At 36.2% G+C, this 19,269-nt stretch overlaps 2 protein-coding genes across 4 annotated transcripts in view; one reads left to right on the top strand and one right to left on the bottom strand.

Moving 5' to 3' along the window:
- plekhb1 (pleckstrin homology domain containing B1) overlaps positions 1-9,215 on the top strand; it is a 55,811-nt gene extending 46,596 nt beyond the window's left edge. Inside the window, exons 2-7 of one of the 2 annotated variants that reach the window (XM_073874450.1) lie at positions 5,012-5,070; positions 6,165-6,317; positions 6,594-6,696; positions 6,783-6,822; positions 6,962-7,055; positions 7,290-9,215. In XM_073874450.1, the coding sequence (XP_073730551.1) occupies positions 5,034-5,070; positions 6,165-6,317; positions 6,594-6,696; positions 6,783-6,822; positions 6,962-7,055; positions 7,290-7,426 (564 nt within the window). In that variant the 5' untranslated portion in view covers positions 5,012-5,033 and the 3' untranslated portion in view covers positions 7,427-9,215. Of the gene's footprint in view, positions 1-4,821; positions 5,071-6,164; positions 6,318-6,593; positions 6,697-6,782; positions 6,823-6,961; positions 7,056-7,289 lie in introns of those variants that run through there. The other variant, XM_055207991.2, reaches the window with a different exon arrangement.
- Positions 9,216-9,336: 121 nt separating this feature from the next.
- rab6a (RAB6A, member RAS oncogene family) lies at positions 9,337-18,281 on the bottom strand. 2 transcript variants are annotated; one of them, XM_055207990.2, is made up of 8 exons: positions 18,015-18,281; positions 16,010-16,068; positions 15,785-15,838; positions 13,516-13,621; positions 12,559-12,670; positions 12,292-12,385; positions 11,982-12,048; positions 9,337-10,665 (listed from the first exon to the last, which is right to left on the bottom strand). In XM_055207990.2, the coding sequence occupies exons 1-8, from the start codon at positions 18,082-18,084 to the stop codon at positions 10,601-10,603; spliced, it is 627 nt and encodes a 208-aa protein (XP_055063965.1). In that variant the 5' UTR covers positions 18,085-18,281; the 3' UTR covers positions 9,337-10,600. The 2 variants fall into 2 exon arrangements, with proteins under 2 accessions (XP_055063965.1, XP_055063964.1); XM_055207989.2 differs by lacking the exon at positions 13,516-13,621 and adding an exon at positions 13,297-13,402 and having other exon boundaries at positions 18,015-18,280.
- Between the last annotated feature and the right edge of the window lie 988 nt (positions 18,282-19,269).

Below are 19,269 nucleotides of genomic sequence, written 5' to 3'. Positions count from 1 at the left end.
TCAAACAGGATTTGACACTAGCAAAGAAAAACTATGAACAAATGTATGCAAAAGTCTGAAGACTGACTAAGTTTGAAAAGCAAAAGTTTAAGAAAAATACGCAAGTATGTACATGAGTTTACAAAAAAATCTCAAACAGGATTTGACACTAGCGAAGAAAAACTTTGAACAAATGTATGAAGAGACAAAAGTCTGAAGACTGACTAAGTTTGAAAAGCAAAAGATTAAGAAAAATACACAAGTATGTACATGACTTTACAAAAAATCTCAAACAGGATTTGACACTAGCAAAGAAAAACTTTGAACAAATGTATGCAAAAGTCTGAAGACTGTCTAAGTTTGAAAAGCAAAAGTTTGTTTAAGAAAAATACGCAAGTGTGTACATGAGTTTACAAAAAATCTCAAACAGGATTTGACACTAGCAAAGAAAAACTATGAACAAATGTATGCAAAAGTCTGAAGACTGACTAAGTTTGAAAAGCAAAAGTTTAAGAAAAATACGCAAGTATGTACATGAGTTTACAAAAAAATCTCAAACAGGATTTGACACTAGCGAAGAAAAACTTTGAACAAATGTATGAAGAGACAAAAGTCTGAAGACTGTCTAAGTTTGAAAAGCAAAAGTTTAAGAAATATACGCAAGTGTGTACATCTGATGAGTTTACAAAATCTCAAACATGATTTGACACTAGCGAAGAAAAACTTTGAACAAATGTATGAAAAAGACAAAAGTCTGAAGTCTGACTAAGTTTGAAAAGCAAAAGTTTGTTTAGGAAAAATACGCAAGTGTGTACATCTGATGAGTTTACAAAATCTCAGACACGGGTTGACACTAGCGAAGAAAAACTTTGAACAAATGTATGAAGAGACAAAAGTCTGAAGACTGTCTAAGTTTGAAAAGGAAAAGTTTAAGAAAAATACACAAGTTATGTACATCTGATGAGTTTACAAAAAAAAATCTCAAACAGGATTTGACCCTAGCGAGGAAAAAACTATGAACAAATGTATGAAAAGACAAATGTCTGAAGTCTGACTAAGTTTGAAAAGCAAAAGTTTGTTTAAGAAAAATACACAAAACTAGGAACATCAGTAACAATGCATAGGTATAATATAATTTCATGTTTGCTTGTTGTGCGTTGATGGATGTTAACCTAAGTTGTATCTAACCCCACAGGCTGACCTAGGGCCTGTCCGTCACTTGTTTTAATCAGAGACTTGGTTAAAGAAATGGCTAAATCTAAAATAAACTTTTATTTTGCCAGAGCGGACAGAATTACATTTATTAAGTTTATATGAACACACACCCGGTTCGTTCTCTGGTCATCATCGGTGATCGACCTTTAATGCGTGTGAACAATAGATTGCGGTGCATGAACAGTTTCTCGGCGTTCGTGATGCATATAAACTTTTATTTATGTTAAAATAAATACCCTTTAGTCTAAAGAAAAGAGTATTGGCGACCCGTCCGGAGATTATGGACTCGGGGGCCTTGCTTATACATGTACTGTATATTTCATTAAACAAATTCTTGGTGTTACAAACTTGTAGAACCTGAAGTGTTTGCCATAAAGGCGCTGGTGGACCACCGTAAATCTAAAATAAACCTTTTACTTTTTGTCAATGGGCTGTATTACACTTATTTTACCAACACGGAGTTTTAGGAACAATACGGGCCGCTGAACACCACCGCTGTTCAGACACACGGGGTGGGGGGGGGTGGGGGGGGGGCTACTGGATGGTTGATAACGGGGTGGTGAGAATGAGAGACCGCTGGTAAAAACCACCCGTCCAGAAACTGAACGCCTTAGACATCAAACTTTTTTCACATCAATAAATATGACGAGCACTCGCAAGACAAAAAACACGCACTGGAATACTATGTTCAGGAAACCTTTTATTTTTACAATGCGTATCGTGTTACATTTATCGTAAATACACATGTACACACTTGGATGTTAGGTGACATTAATGAATTCAAACCACAAGAGGGGCTTAAATGTCTTAAAACGTTTAAAAGTTTCTTAACGACAGATATAAGAGCGCATCAGCGTACGTCCTCTGGCTACGTTGTTGTACGTATTCGCATGTTTTAATCAGAGACTTGTTTAAAGAAACCCCTAAATCTAAAATAAAACCTTATTTTGTCAGAGCGGACAGAATTATATTTATTAAGTTTATTTTAAAACGGTAGATATGAACGCGCATCCACGGGTGTTCTCTGTTGTACCCACCGGGGACTCGATCTTTAATGCATGAACAGTATGCTGTACATGAACAGATACACGGATCTCGTGAAGCGATTAAACTTTTATTTAGTTTAAAATAAATAGACTTTGGTCTAAAGAATTGTCGGCCTCTGGTGGTTTTGGTACAATTCATTGCTATACATGTACTGAATATTTCATTAAATAAATTTGTGATGTTACAAACTTTTAGATCCTGCATTGTTTGCTATAAAATCTAAAATAAACCTTTTACTTTTTGTCAGAGTGGACAGTATTACATTATTACCACCATGGTTTTAAAAGACTCTAACTACTTTACAATCCACCCCTGCTGTGAATTATCTCACGGACACACACACACACACACGGTCATGAGAGCAGCTTGTGAACGTTGACTGCAGAAAACTAAAGAAATAGATCGATAGAAAATATCAGATTTAAGTTTAACCAGATACATCTAAAATGTTTGATTCCTTATTGACTTTAAAGAAACTTTTGACAAAACAATCGTTTATATTCAACAGTATTTGGCATAAATGTGTGTCCGCTCCACCTAAAATCTAAAATCATACTTTTGTCAGAGCATACATGATAAGATTCGTTGTATAATAATATCCATACGTGGTTTTAAGAAGTCAATAATAAAAACCCTGAAGATGGGATGAAAACGTCTTAAAACATTTAAAAGTTTATTAAGGTCAGATATAAGTGCGCATCAGCGTAAGGTCGCCGTCGGTGCGCGCATTCACATGTTTTAATCAGAGACTTGATTAAAGAAATCCCTAAATCTAAAATAAACCTTTACTTTTTGTCAGAGTGGCCAGCATTACATTTATTAAAGCAACACTATGTAGTTTTTTTACCTTTAAATAATGTCTCTAAAATTATTTCAGTGATAGAACAACTTTTAACTGGACAAATTGTACTGTTGCTGCAACCTGAGCAGCCTCCTAGCTGCTACAAGCACACTTTGAAAGTGGCAGGTGGAGGGTAGGAAACACAGCCCCGCCCCTCCCCCTGCCTGCAGAAGAGTGTTTGATACCAGGCACTGTTGTGCTTTTCAACCACATGGGGGAGCTGTATAATTTTTACATGGAAACGACATAGTGTTGCTTTAAGTTTATTTTAAAACTGCAGATATGACCATACACCCGGCGCGTGCTTCGGCGAGCGAGTTTTAATGCGCGTGGACATAGAGAGCGGGTGATGAAAAGACTCACGGACCTCGTGATGCGGTTAATTTTTATTTAGTTTATAATAAATAGGTTTTCGTCTAAAGAACCACACAGGTCCGCTGAACATCGACCCCGCTGTGAGACGCGCTGGGGCGAGACGCGCAGTGTGCAGATATGACCATACACCCGGCGCGTGCACCGGTGAGCGAGTTTTAATGCGCGTGGACATAGAGAGCGGGTGATGAAAAGACTCACGGACCTCGTGATGCGGTTAAATTTTTATTTAGTTTATAATAAACAGGTTTTCGTCTAAAGAACCACACAGGTCCGCTGAACATCGACCCCGCTGTGAGACGCGCTGGGGCGAGACGCGCAGTGTGCAGATATGACCATACACCCGGCGCGTGCACCGGTGAGCGAGTTTTAATGCGCGTGGACATAGAGAGCGGGTGATGAAAAGACTCACGGACCTCGTGATGCGGTTAAATTTTTATTTAGTTTATAATAAACAGGTTTTCGTCTAAAGAACCACACAGGTCCGCTGAACATCGACCCCGCTGTGACACGCGCTGGGGCGAGACGCGCAGTGTGGGGGCGAGAGAGAGAGAGAGAGAGAGACTGCTGACAGCACAGGACCGCTTGTGAAACTACGCAGTCTAAAACTATAAACTTTATTTTTGACAGCAATAAACATGACAGCATAGGCTTGACATAAAACACACACACACACACACACAGGAAAAACAACGAGCTGATTGACACATCGTAAAACACGCACAGGATACTCGCTGTCTAAAGCCCTTGATATACCATTCTCGAACCTAGACAGATTGTACAGCTTTTGATTGATAGACCCACCCCCTGTCAAAGGGGGTCATAAATCAATCAAATTTTGACATATACCGGTCCGCTACAACTACTTTTTAGTTTTACTCTGTAAAGACAAAGACTTGTAAATGTTAAATGTTCATTTAACTTTGAACAAAATGTTGCCAGTAAACAACATAAATTTAAATCAACGGTAAGATACCGGCAACCTAGCTGCAATTTCTACGGATTTTTTTACTGTAGACTGCCACAGAAGTGTGTGTGTGTGTGTGTGTGTGTGTGTGTGCGTGTGCGTGTGTGTGAGAAACTTTTACCATAATAAACTAAAATAAGTAAAAACAGAAGGAACACTTTAAAAAATTGCTGTAATTATGCAGCTGGTTGACAGTAACTTACTGTAGAAGATAAAGACTTTTATCTTTGAACAAACTGTTGCCAGTAAATAACATCAATGTAAAATCTACAGTAAATTACTGGCAGCTTGTTGCCAGTGATAACCAGTAAAACTGCAATTTCTACAGACATTTTTTACAGTGAAGATATTAAGAAAATAGAATAGGGTAGAATATTCTACCGTCAAACAGTGCAGGTTCACATGGTCCTATAATCTGAGATTACTGGTGAAGTGAAGCTGTTCACATGATTAGAGATTAGAGGAAGAGTCATCAAACTCTTCCAGTGCTTCACAACAACACTCTCACAGACTGCTGAGACAAACAAACTTACGGCTCTTGCATATAGCGCTTTTACAACACCCGCAGCCTCAGAAATACTTTGGTTTATCTTGTAGCAGTTGGTCAGCCCAATGGCTTTGCTGAAATCCGGCTGGCTCTGGAGACAATGTAAGTGGCAGAAATGTTTAGATATTTAGAGTATAATATTCAAGATATGCCATAAATGGAACAAGAACACCGTTTGGACTTGAAAATGTCAGCATAACAAAGTACTTTTTGAATATGATTTTGAGAGTAACATTTTTTAAAAGTTAATCGGCACTATCAAACATGACCTCAGAGGATATGTAGATGAACTGATGAAAGGACAGAGACTGTTCTAGAGATTTGTTATGAAACTCAAGGCCTGACAGACACTGTTTACAGTAATCCTCTTACTTACTGTGTTATTATAGTACAGTACAGTAATGGTTAGTTGTAAGGGACTTCTAGCTGACCTGTGCTTACCTAGATCCGGGGTTTTCAAACTGTAGGTCGGGACACACTTGTGGGTTGCATAGTGGGCAATGGTGGGTCGCGCAAAGTTGCAAATACAACAAAACAGATCAGTCTATCTAATGAAAAGGAATGTCAATGATTGTGATATGATATACCATTAGATATTTTGATATTGCAATTAAACTAAAATAAAAACTTCTCAATTATAAAAAAAGAAAAAATGTGTCTTTCCTTATATTTACACTTGAAAATATGTTGGTGAATACCAGATTTTACTTAAAATACAAGCAGATCTCCAAGTGGAAATCAGTGTCACATTTGATAAAAAAGCACATTCAACACTGGAAATAAGTGGTTCGCGAAATGAAAAGTTTGGGAACCCCTGAACCAGACTATAAACAGCAGAGAAAGTTTAGAAAGAAACTGCTATAATTTACAAGATATATTATTAAAAAACAGTGTTTGGATGGTGTGGCACATCTTATGAGTTTGAAAATGGAGACATTAAGGTTGTATTTGTTAACATTAGTAAATGCATTAGGTAACATAATAATGGATAATATGATTACAGCGTTTATTTTTCTTAATGTTATTTAATTTTTTATTTAGTTTTAAAAACAGTTGTAACTACATTAATGCCCAATAAACGAACATGAATAACTCTATTGTCATTAATAAATGCTGAAAAAACTGTTTATCATATTAACAGTTTATCATATTATAGGTTTGGCAGTTTTAACAAAGTAACAAAAATGTCCTTTTAGCTTCAGTCCTCAAACGCTGGAAACTGAACTGGTGTGACCTGTGGATAGACGGGAGCTTCGTGTTTTATAAAACTGAAAGCAGACGAGACTTTGAGACCAGAGTGAATCTGAAGACCACCTGTGTTAATGTCAAATCTGGACTGGAGTGTGCAGGTGAGAACAATCTGAGTGTGAATTAATTTACATGCATTTGGCAGAAACTTTTGCTATCCCTGAGTTCAAACCCATAATCCTTAACACTGAGCTATAAAGGAATATTTATATTCAATACAATATAAATATTCCTGTGATGCTGACAATGCACACCATGATTTTTTTTAAAGTAAAACAAATGGAAACCTATTTGATCTTTTCATTAAAATACTATACTGTCTGCATATAATTCAGCTTGGTAACGTTTTAATATAAAGTTAATGTTTATGTGGGCAGGTGTGTGTCCACCTGAGACTCATCCCAGAGAGAATCTGCTGGTTGTTCATCTGAGGGATGGTTCAGTGCTGACCCTGTGTGCCAACAGTGAAGATGAGGCCCTGTAAGTCCTTACCCTTTGACTTTCTAACCCAACGCCTCCCACAATGAAGCCCCACCCACTGATTTCTATCCTGATATTTTTTTCAGAGCCTGGAAACTTACTATACTGGACGCTAAGAGAAATCCTGTAAGTAATGGGTTGCTTGCTATAATTATTCCTTTAAGGTTTTGCCAGCTGGTGGAGCATGGTACCACCAAGGTCATATAGTTCCCTGAAAATTCACATACTGATTAAATATATGAATTTACATCACTTTTTGCCACAGGTTTTCACTTACAATCCGTGTGATGATACGTACCAGACTGTTCCCATTAACAGCCACAATGCAGTGTACATTATGCCAGGAGAAGGATGTGGAGGTAACTACGCAAGCACTTGACAACACAGATAAAGCGTTTGTTTCATACATCAACTGGATTCATAAGCAATTATTAAATCCTTTTTGAAAGTTTTTGTCAAGAAAACAAACGTAAATGAAAGCCACTTGGATGCCTTGAGATTATTATTGCACACACATCTATTCAATATTGACTTTAAACTTTTCCATAAACCTGAGACATTTCAACTGTTTTTTTTTCTCTAAATCTCTGCAGGGACTCAGCATGTGTGGGTGCACAGAGACACTTATGACAACAACTTTGGAGAGCAGATCGCACTCGGTCTCTTAGCTGGAATGGCTGCAGGTGCAGCAATGCGCTCACTTATGTGGATGCCCTTCTGGTTCTGTTAATGACCAATCAGACATCAGAATGATCACCGGAGTACCAGCAGAGAGAACAAACCTCAGTGATAGCAAACTACTTTCTTCTTGCATATAAACATGTAAATATTAGCATATACAGAAGCTGTGGCTGTTTTAAACTCAGTATGGATCAAGTGTCAGCTAATGCATACATTTTGTTGTACAATACCAAGCATTCTGGGTAAATTGCTCGGAAGCTTAGTTGATACCCGATATAATACAGTTAAACAATGGCAATAATTCTGTTAGCACAATATGCATAATGATTAAGCACACAACTAAGTACAAAAAAAAATGTCTTTGCTGCTATGATTTTCTTTTGAGTATGTATTTATGTTTGTCCGTGATATATATTCTTTTGCTCAGGGACGAATTTTTATTTATACATTTTCCAGGAATATTGTAATTTTAAATTACATTATGCATGAGGTTTGTGAATGACCATCAGACCTTTGATTGCTCTCCAATTGTAAGACTCACTGTGACTTTCCTAGAATATGATGATTAAGTTAACTCCAGAAACAAATGAAAATCAGGGTTTGGGAAATGCCTTTGAATTACTGGGGACAGAGCAACCTAGAAAACTCTTTTGCAACCTATACAACTTTCAAACTTTTATGCAACACTTTATTTAAAATTAAAAGGGACACTACACTTTAAAAAAAAAAAATATGCTCATTTTCCAGAGTTAAACATTTGATTTTTACAGTTTTGCAATCCATTCAGCCGATCTCCCGGTCTGGCGCTACCGCTTTTAGCATGGCTTAGCATAGTCCATTGCATCTGATTGGACCATTGGCGTCGCGCTCAAAAATAACCAAAAACATTTCCTATTTAAAACTTGACTCTTCTGTTGTTACATCGTGTACTAAGACCGACGGAAAATTTAAAGTTTTCTAGGCCAATTATTTTCGGACACTGCGTAATATCATTGCGCCTGCTGCAGTCATGGTACAGCAGCAAAGTCCTTGATTATTACACCAGAATGAGAATATAGTTCCTAGCCATATCTGCCTAAAATCGCAACTTTTAATTTTCTGTCATTCTTAGTACACAATGTAACTACAGAAGAGTCAAGTTTTAAATAGAAAAAAATATCGAAACTCTTTTTTGGTTATTTTTGAGCGCGACGCCAACGGTCCAATCGCATTCAATGGATTATGCCAAGCCATGCCAAAAGTAGTACCGCCAGACACGGAGATCGGCTGAATGGATGGCATTTCACTTTGTTATCAATTTACATTTACTCATTTGGCAAACACTTTTTTACAAAGCAACTTATTAGTGCATACCTTAGGGCAGTGGTTTTCAAAGGGGGCCGCGAGATGGTGCCAGGGGGGCCCCAGTTTTATGACATTTTATAAAATACATTCATTTATCAGGGCTCCAGACTAACTTTTTCACTAGGAGCACAGTGGCCCCAACTGGAAATTTTAGGGGCGCAACCAGAAAATGTAGGGGCACATACTGTAAATCAACATGCTAACCAAATATTCACATTTCTACTAATTTCCACTGTATTACTAATAAATACTTTGAATATAGATGCAGAAAGTACAACATGCTTTTTCAAATTCAGTGTCACATCACAAAAAAAGGTCAAATTTACTGGTCGCACATGTGCGACTGGATGTAAAATTCAGTGGCACACTCTCAAATTTTGGTGGCAGTCTGGAGCCCTGTTTATCATGAATTCTGTGTAATTAAACCTAAAAAATAATAAGCCAACTAACCAACAGCACTACTAGGTATAATTTTATATGTTTTGTTTAATTAAAATATTTTCATTTTTTGATATTTATCAGTATGTGTGTTTCCTGGGTTAGAACCAATAACCCATAACAAAAAAACTCTGTAAATATTTACAAACAGTACAAATAAATGCATGCACAAAAATGTTTGTAGTTGCAAAACAGAATTTTATTATGGATGACTCTGAATGCTGGTAAACTTTAGCAGTGCAAATAATGATCGTCTGTGTCAAGCATTGCTGCAAACAGTTCTGGTTAAAATCCGTTTGAAATGCATCAAGTAGCTTTAACAAAACAAGCAATGGTGAACGTTAACTGGTGGAAAAAAAATAAAGCAAATACAAACTACACTGCATTTGTTGAACTTTAAAACGGATTAGATCAGTTCAGTGCAGTTCAGGGACAAACATATTACTGTATGTAAAAAAGCCGCCATGTTTAATATCAATAACATACGTGTCTATGATTTACAGTATGCAATCAATACAGTGTTTTAAAAGAAAAAAAGACAGAGAACAAATAAATATTAGGGTTCAGGGTCGATTCTGCAAATCATAAAGGCAAACAAACTAAATCTAGTGTATCAAACATCACAAATCAAACTTTACAATGCTAATAAAAAACAAATCCAGTGGAAGCCCAATAAATCAAAACCTTCAAGGCATGTCTGAATATTATCTATTAAACTGAATCTGATATTTTCCTCAATATACATACTTCCCTGTAATAACTGTATTTCTCTTATACTAAGCTATAGGCTTTCTAATTTTCCAAATTAGAAAAATAAGCTTGATAAAAATGGCATCCAGGGCAAACATAGCCAAGAGAAACTGGATGCTCAAAAAGAAAGAGAGCTTGGTTCACTTGAACTCCAGTAAAATTTGCTGTTTACGTTTTCCTTTCTTCCAACTCAAGACAAAATTTTACGGACGTAACACGCATTTAGCCGCATGTAATGAAATCTCCTAAAAAGCACTACAGTGGCTACATGTTTTATTCCCATATTTTAGTTGTGTGATTTTATTTATTCAGCTCTTTTTGCTCCTATTCACATCATGGTTACATTAATATAAGTATTATTTTAATGTACATAAAATAGAACTGAGACCTCTGCAGATGCAGAAGCATAAACACAAATGACACTTAATAAAAAGTGTTTCGAGTGTGAACATTAACACCACAAGGGTGCAAGAGTAACGGAAACAATTAACATCAAAGCAAGAGCGTTTTGGATTTTAAGTCATTCGAGTGAGTCGGCAGTAACCACAGAAACAAGGTTGACAGGCAGGTAGTGTTTGACTTCCTCCGGGTGGGCGGAGCTTCTGCAAAATATCCAGAGAGATGCTACGGGTGCGTTTGAGAGCATCTGAAAGGGCGACGAGAGACACGGCACACAAATGAGGTTCGAACTTCAGCACGAACAGCCACCTTCGCTGACCTGCTGTTCTGGAGGCTTTTCCAATTTTATGTCGATCACTGAAAGAAACTGAATTAAGGAAACAAACAAGACTTGGTAGACTTGGTCTGAACATTTTGGAGGGGGGTTCAAGTGTCAACTTACATATGTTTTCATAAATCATTGTATAAATATTAAAAGTTGTAACAAAGTAATTATTCAAAGCAAAAATCGGGGGGAACATATGAAGAGCTCAGATGCAAAAGCTGCTAAATGTAACCTTCGTCAAAAATTATAATGATATAAACAGAATGATCTCGGCACGTATTATACATTCATCAAATCTTTTGCTTTAAATCCAATCCTCAAGCCATTAAAAATACTGGTTTGTTGGTAAAATCCATTAAACACCACATCAATTTTTCAGCAAAGTCCTCCAAGTGCACATAAGATGAATATAAAACGACAATGAATGACATTCAAACTCACATCACTTGTGAGTGCCTGAACCTGAATATAACACGAATGTGGCAGCCATATTCATCACAGCACCCCCTAAGGTGTGCTGCAGTTTCTTCATTTTATATTGTAAATTTTATCATTTACAGTGTTTTAGTTGTGTCTTAAAGGTATAGCAGAAGATTTTCCTGAATTAAAAAAAAAAAATGCACATGCGCAACACTCTACCTGCTTCAGAGAGGGAACGCCTATTAAACGTGTGCACGAGAGAGAGCATGCACGAGCCTAGTTCTTCTCTTCGCTCTGTTTACAAGTTGCTGTCGGCATGTTTACCGTGTCTGCGCAGTACGTGACTTGTGCCAGGGCTAGCATCGCTAATCATAACTTACATCAACTTTTACTAGCAGTGATTTTAAATGGATTTCTCAAAATAGCATGCCAAACTTTACCTGTCGAGAACTTCACGTGGGAATCCCAACCTGTGCTTTTAGTGGACACCAGATAGTTTTTCTCTTGCTACCCTTACACTTTTTTAAAAACACTATGAGAACGCTAGCTTAAACGAATGGCTAAAACCGTAGCCCACCACACATTTACAACTGGATGTGCGCATGTGCAAAAAAAACGAAAAAAAAACGAACCTAGGGACGAGCACGTGCGGCGGCCTTACGTCAACATATCACCAGAATGATTGACAACTGGGATGACCAGTAGTCTTGATGATCCACCCGGAAAAAGAAAATCCTCTGCTATACCTTTAAGTGATTTTCAACTGTTTACTACGACTTGTCCAAAGAAGTGGATTTTTGCCAAAAAAGCTTGTATGCACTTAGAGGGTTCTGCAGCGAAAGTTCATTTGTGAACATAAGGCATTTCAATAACTCAGTAAACATATGCAGTATGTGAATGTATGTATGTGTACAACTTTGTAGGATACTGTCCTCTCTGCTTTTGTCCTGTGTGCTCTCCATACCAGGAAGAGCTGCTGCTACACGCCTGAACAACTAGTGATAAAAACAAACATATCAGAAAGAAAGTCACACTGTTAAAACTCTCAAAATATGAAAAAGGGGATTTTGTTTGCATACAGAAAAAGCTAAAATGTTTCTACCACACATCTGTCTAGTCGCTCTAAATGAAACATCTAGAAATTAAGACATTAATTGACCAAAATATAATTTAATATAGTAAGTTCTGATTTCAAAAAATTGTACAGGATGAGTTAGATCTCCCACACACACACTCACCTGTTTAACATTGTATCCGGCTTTAGCGCTAGTTTCAATAAACATTACATTCAGTTCTTTGGCCTTCCTCTCTCCTTCCTCAATAGAAACTTGCCTGCAAAACCAAACACGCAATCTTTACAAAATGCAAACAGCTTCATTTAGTATTCATATACATTAACGTAAAACCCTTAATTCCAAAACAGTACATATGTTTAAATGAATTCAGCAAACATGTAGTACACTTCCTAGGTGTTTCAATAGAAAATAAAAGCCATTCTAACAAACCTTTTATCTGCAAGATCTGTTTTGTTTCCCACCAACATAATGATGACATCACCTCCTCTCTCTGTTCGGACATCATCAATCCATTTGGTGGTCTGCTGAAATGAGTTGACATCTGTCAGGGAGGATGTCAGAGACACTGGGTTAATTCAGGGCCGAAGGAGATCTATGGAGAAAATCTATAGATCATAGACAGGGATACAAATCCAAGGCAGAAAAATAACACAAGGATAAAAGGTGAGGAAAGAAAGAAGCATCTCAGTGTTTAAAATTTCATCACAGGAAGACATCTGTGGAAAATGTTCATCTGTAAAAAAATGACATCTGCATCTACTACATGTTATTTTTCTGTAAAATAATATAATAATATTTCTGCATTGACATGCATTATTTTAAAAATATCTCTGTATTGTGCAGTCAGGGTCCAAAATCAATGTATAGTAACTAGTAACTCAAATGTATTAAGTAACGAACATTTGGTAATTGGTGATGGTTTATTTTGGACAGCTACACTAGCCTGGGATTTGAAAGACATACAGCACAAAACAAAGATGTCTGGTCCATTTTTAGCACTGCCAAAGACAAGAAACCAAAAACAACAAATTCACAAAGAAGGAAACATAAGCAAAGAATGTGAAACTGAAAAGAGACATAAGACAAAGTAAATAAAAAAAGAAATGGCGTTGTAATGACAGACATTCTTCCTTGTCCTCAAGTTTTCCTGGGAGGATCCACACTCACTTGTGATGTCAAAGACTACCACTGCAACCGTAGAGTCCCGAATGTAGCTGGGTATCAGACTGCGGAAGCGCTCCTGTCCTGCTGTGTCCCAAAGTTGCAGCCGGACCTAACCATTCATTTTAGCACCAGAGATCCAGCGGAGAGAGAGAGAGGGGGAGAAATGGGAAGAGGAAGAGGTAAGAGGAGGGGAACTGGACGCACAGCGGGTCAGATACCTACTTGTTATGTCGTAAACTACAACGGCAGCAGCAGAGTCTCTGATGTAGCTGGGAATGAGGCTACGGAAACGTTCCTGGCCTGCTGTGTCCCAGAGCTGCAGCCTGATCTGTGTGCGTGGACAAACAAAAGAAACGGAGGAGGATAAAGGAAAAAAAACATGGAAATGAAAAGCTTAAAGAAAAATAAAATATAAAGAAATAGAATGAAATGAAAGGAATATGAAGAAGCAAAGTGGGCTGAAAGGTTTCCTCGGATGGGCTGCAGTTCTTCTGAAGGGATCTTCAAGAAATGCTTTTAATGTAAGTTAATGAGGGCTGGGATGATTAATCGCGATTCATACTAATAATACCAGTCTTATATTGATTCTGGAGCTGCATGTATAATTGGTACTTCTTTTACTCGGGTGCATATTAAGTTTCTGCACGAAAGCGCCCTCTGGTGGCATTACACCATAATTCATTGAGAGGCATAGCAAGCAGAATTGCAAGATTTATCATTCCAGCCATATTAAATATAACAAGAATATGCGGCATAATGTTAGTTTATAACATCTCCTACAGATATTATGTTGATAAGGCATAACCACAAAATCACACCCTAGAAAAGTTCAAAACGGATGATAAATCAAAAGCTATGTCTTTTTTTATTAAATGACTTAACTTGCAATAAATCTGTTTCTTAATGTAAATGTTTATTTAACAAGGTTATGGTATGTAATGTATGGCATATGGTTATGGATTAGGGTTAGATTAGAGTCTTTAAACAAGCTCATATTATCAGGACTGCAGATTAAGGTAAAGCTAAAGGGTAAATATTGCTATTCACGGCAAGACAGCTCAATTCTTACACAAGTAAGATAGACAGATAGATAGACAGATATACAGTACTGTGCAAAAGTCTTAGGCCACCATGCCAGAATTAGATTTGTTGTATTTGCAATGTTATAGTGATCATATATAATTGTTTCGTAGTCTCTTTAATATAGAATACATCCAGAAAACACAGGAAATGTGTATGTAGTATTAAAAACTGTATTAAAATGTAAAGTGAAAAGTCTGGCGATGGTGGTGGTCTAAGATTTTGCACAGAACTGTAGACAGATAGACAGATAGATAGTAGGTCTGGGCAAAAAAATAGATTTTTCGATTAATCGTTTTTTTTTTTTACATGGTCAATTCAGAATCGATTGTCAAAGAGCAGAATCAATTTTTTTCCCATATTTTTCTGCAAACATTGAACGTAAGATTAACGTTAATCAAATTACTAGTCTTCTTCACTAGATGTCACCCTCTTTTTTGCCTTGCGCGATGTTACCAAGTCCTTAAAATGGAGGTTTCAGGTGCTTCATCGATGTTGATGCCACTTTCACATAAAAAGTAAGAGGTTTGGACGCATTTTAGATTTCGCTAGCAAGACGACGACGATAGTGTTGTGGCTTTTAATTTCTTTTTATCAATTACCCAGTTGTAAACTTATGTTCACTGCTCTTTTTTATTAATATAGTATTTGTATTAAATCTATATTCGTTAAGTTGAATCGAGAATCAAGTATAAAAATCGACCCAAGATCCGGAATCGAAAATTGAATCGAGAATCGAAATCGAATCGATAGCTTGTGAATCGAAATTGAAGCGATCTTGAACATCTGAATCGATACCCAGCCCTTATAGATAGATGGATAGATGGATAGATGGATAGATGGATAGATGGATAGATGGATAGATGGATAGATAGATAGATAGATACATAGATAGATAGATAGATAGATAGATAGATAGATAGAGATAGGAGCTGGGACAATGGACACACCAGTCAATATGCTCATATCCCAACAATATTCCAAATTATCCACCATGCAGAGTTTTAACCGCGTTCAAGCTGTCCAATTAACTTCACACAGATATAAAGCCAGACAAAAATGACATAGCCTGTTTTTGTTGGGTTAAAAAAACACTTCCAACTCGTCATCTTCACAATGTAAACAGCAAATATTAATGTACTTTACAGATTAATGCATTAAGGTAATATTCATGATAAGCGTATTGCAGTAAATTTGTTTGCAATATTTTAGACAATTTCATATAATTTGCTAATCTGAACAATGTAAGTTACAAAATATTGAATAAATATGATACAATTTTAAATCATTCAACAACAACACTACAGAGAATAAACTGTTTTAAGGATTTAAACAACAATTTTAGTGCTGCTAATGGCAAGAAAACATTGAAAGCTTGTGTGTATTTATTGGTAGGATAAAAACAACTTACTGTTCTGTCCTCGAGATACATAGTTTTTGACAAGAAATCAATTCCTATTGTGGCCTGAAAATTAAAGGAAAAATTTATAGAAATTAATGTCCTGGCACACATAATACTGAGATTTTATGGTCAGTGTAATCGCAGACCTAGTCAAAAATGCAAAGAAAAACCTTTACTTTACATCATACTAAAAATATAAAACAATCTGTTTAAAGTAACAGAATGGGGACTCACCTGGTAGGTGTTGTCAAAACTGTCATACATAAATCTGGTAATCAATGATGTCTTCCCCACTGCAAAACAAAATGAAAAAATTAATATAATGAGCTTACTATTACAACATGATATCTGTATATCGTGCTGACATGCAGATTACAAATTTACAGGGGCATTTGTATGATGGCCACTAATGATGCTATAATGCAGCTTCCCTGAATGCAAAAGGAAGTGGTCCAACTATTTACATTCACATTTGTGCATTTAGCTTTGTGCATTTAGCAGCACTTTATCCAAAGCAGCTAACAACAGGTTACAGTATACATTTTATCGATGACCAAGAATCGTGGATCTTGTCTGTTTTGCACAATTTAATAAAAATTACATTTGTGTCCACCCTTTATAAAACAACAACTAAGATATTCTAGCAAGTCTTAAAATAAATTATGAATTACAAACTTTAACACATTAATCACTGATTTTAAATTGACACATGTAGTGCATGCAATGGATTTAAAGGCAGGTGCATGATCTCTGAAAGACAATGTTGACATTTGAAATCAACCAAACAAACACGCCCCTAACCCAATAGAATCTGGACCTTCTTTTGATAGACCCGCCCCACACATATGCAACACAGGCAACGATGTCGGTTAGTAGACACGCCCCTTACTGCTGATTGGCTACAAGTGTGTTTTGGTACTCGGCCTGACTCCCTTTTCCAAAGTGTTTTTTTTAATCATGCACCCCGCCTTTAACTAAATTAGCACATTGAAAAAACACATACAACGATGTGTATGCAAATACATGCAAATTGCTTTATTTTTGTGATGTAAATCTTCCATTCAAATTTGCAAAATACAAGAAAAAAGCTAAACAATTTGTACATGCATCTAGGCCTAATAATGCCGTAAAACAATTACACTTTCTTTATTATTTTGTCTAATGGCTGATTTCCTCAGACTTTAAACTTTACCATATACACAGCATAAGTTACATTAGCTTCATTTGGTAAAAGTATTTTATTCATTTGTACTGCCAATAAGTAGTTTATATTTTTCCATGCCAGTGTTGTCTCTGGCTTCAATATATTTAAAGTAATGTATAAATACATATTATTTATTAATATTTTTAACAGAAATATTAACTATTTTTGAACAATAGGAGCAGATAACATTGAAAGCACATCTTTGCTGCAAAACAAAGACATACAGCATAAAATATTACTGACTTGTGGATCATCCTATTCTTACTGCTTGACAAACTTTAGACAAAACTTGCTGACTAACAATGTTAGTCAAAGTACATCATTGAACCAAATACATGTTTATGTGCAATGTACAGATCAATGTAATAACAACATTACACAACCTTACAGGAAAAATAACAAGACTCACTGGTCCAAGACTCACTGATCTGAGTCATGTAGTCACATGTGTCAAGACTGACAGTTTTGTGACAAACACCTGTAGTGCATCTTGTCATTGTAAGTTGTGAAAGTAACAGCTCAAACATTAAACAGACAGTATAACCTCAAGTTTGCCTATGTTTTGAAATATGAGTATACAAAAGTAGAAATCCAGACATTAATACTGAACCGAAAAAGATGCCTACATCCCCTCCTTTACACACACGCGCATACACACATTCCAACATATGCTCATACATCTCAGCACAAACTCTCAATTATAATATACGCACATCCAAATACACACAAACACGCACAATCATAATCTAGGATACACATTCCAGAAAACATTCAAACTCTCAAATGTAAACTGGACATGTAAACACACTCTCAGATAACGTTACACATCTCCATAATCACAGAAACACACTCCAAAAAGATTGGCATTCCTAGACATGCGCAGACACCTACACATATCTCCAATATTTACACAAACTCCAGCGCTTCTTGATACACACACATGCACACAATCTTAGGCATACACATATAAACACATGCATTATAAAGATATTCAGGGAAAGAAAGAGAAAATAAATGCAGGAACAGACAACTCACCGCTCTGTTCTCCCAGAAACACCAGCTTGAATTTGCGGAGCGGGTTGCCGAAATCTCCTCCTCCAGACATGCTCTCGGTTCCGCTGAGCTTAACGACTGTGTGAATGTGTTGTTATAACTTACTAAAATATTCCAACTGAGAAAATGAATACGAAATATCCCGTTGTCCCTAATTTAGCTCGGTTTGGGGGTCTCAAACAGCCACCCGTTCAGGCCAAGTTCTTCATCTCAACCTAACATGATCCGTGATTGACAGCTGCGGTCAGCCAATAGGGATTTTTTTACTGTGTAATGAATTGACAAGCATCCTACAAGTTGTCAAATTATTTACATAGCAAATATTTGATTTAAATTTTGTGCTATGTTTTTTTCTACATAAATATTTAGTTAACTTTTGTTATTTTATAATTATTATTGTATAACACTGTATCATATTTGAAATGATTAATCATTTTCATGTTTATCTTTGTTCTTATATTTTATGCTGCAATACATTTTATTAATACTTTGCATAGTGCTAGATAATAAATTAGGACACACTGTATGACCATTTTTTTATGTATGCTGTTGACTGCCTATTTTTGGACACATTTATTTCCTGTGTTGCCTTCCTATTAATTAATATAATTTTGTTGTCTTGCTCAACTGTATCATTCGAGCACCCCAAATCCATTTTATTTATTTTTTACTAGTCAAAATTACTTTAATGAAGACAATTGCAACAGTTTATCGACGGAACCGGCAAAGCTGGATGTTGACTATATATGGTAAGGAGGCGGGACGTTTATCACGCTAGATTGAGCTCCTCAAACGCCACGTCACGTTCACAAACGTCACTGCCCAGCTTCAGCACGTTCTGTCAACCCTTGTACTGAGTGCCAAAATATACTTTTATTTGTTAGCTGTATTTATACAAATCACATTGGTCTCACTTTTTATTTTGAACCGTTTCACAAGATTTTTTGATGTTGCGAACTGATGCAATGAACCTGTTTATAGATTGTGATACAAATTTTTAGATATATATACTTAAACTTAATTTTTAGTGTTTGAGAAATATCACATACAAAATAAAGCCAAATATATCTCAACTATACCAAACCAAACATTAGATTTTTACTTACTTTCTATAAGTCACACATTTTTTAAATAACAATAATACAGTTGGTCTGACTACATCTCTGTTGTTTAAAAAGTAAATCAGTCGTTTTTGGTATCGTTTTGTATTTATTTTTATTAAAATTTGTGAATTTCA

This window comes from Misgurnus anguillicaudatus, chromosome 12 (genome assembly GCF_027580225.2).
Source record: "Misgurnus anguillicaudatus chromosome 12, ASM2758022v2, whole genome shotgun sequence".
NCBI classification, from domain to species: Eukaryota; Metazoa; Chordata; class Actinopteri; order Cypriniformes; family Cobitidae; genus Misgurnus; species Misgurnus anguillicaudatus.
The sequence above is the reverse complement of the archived record's forward strand: the minus strand, read 5'-3'. Positions and strand labels throughout refer to the sequence as shown.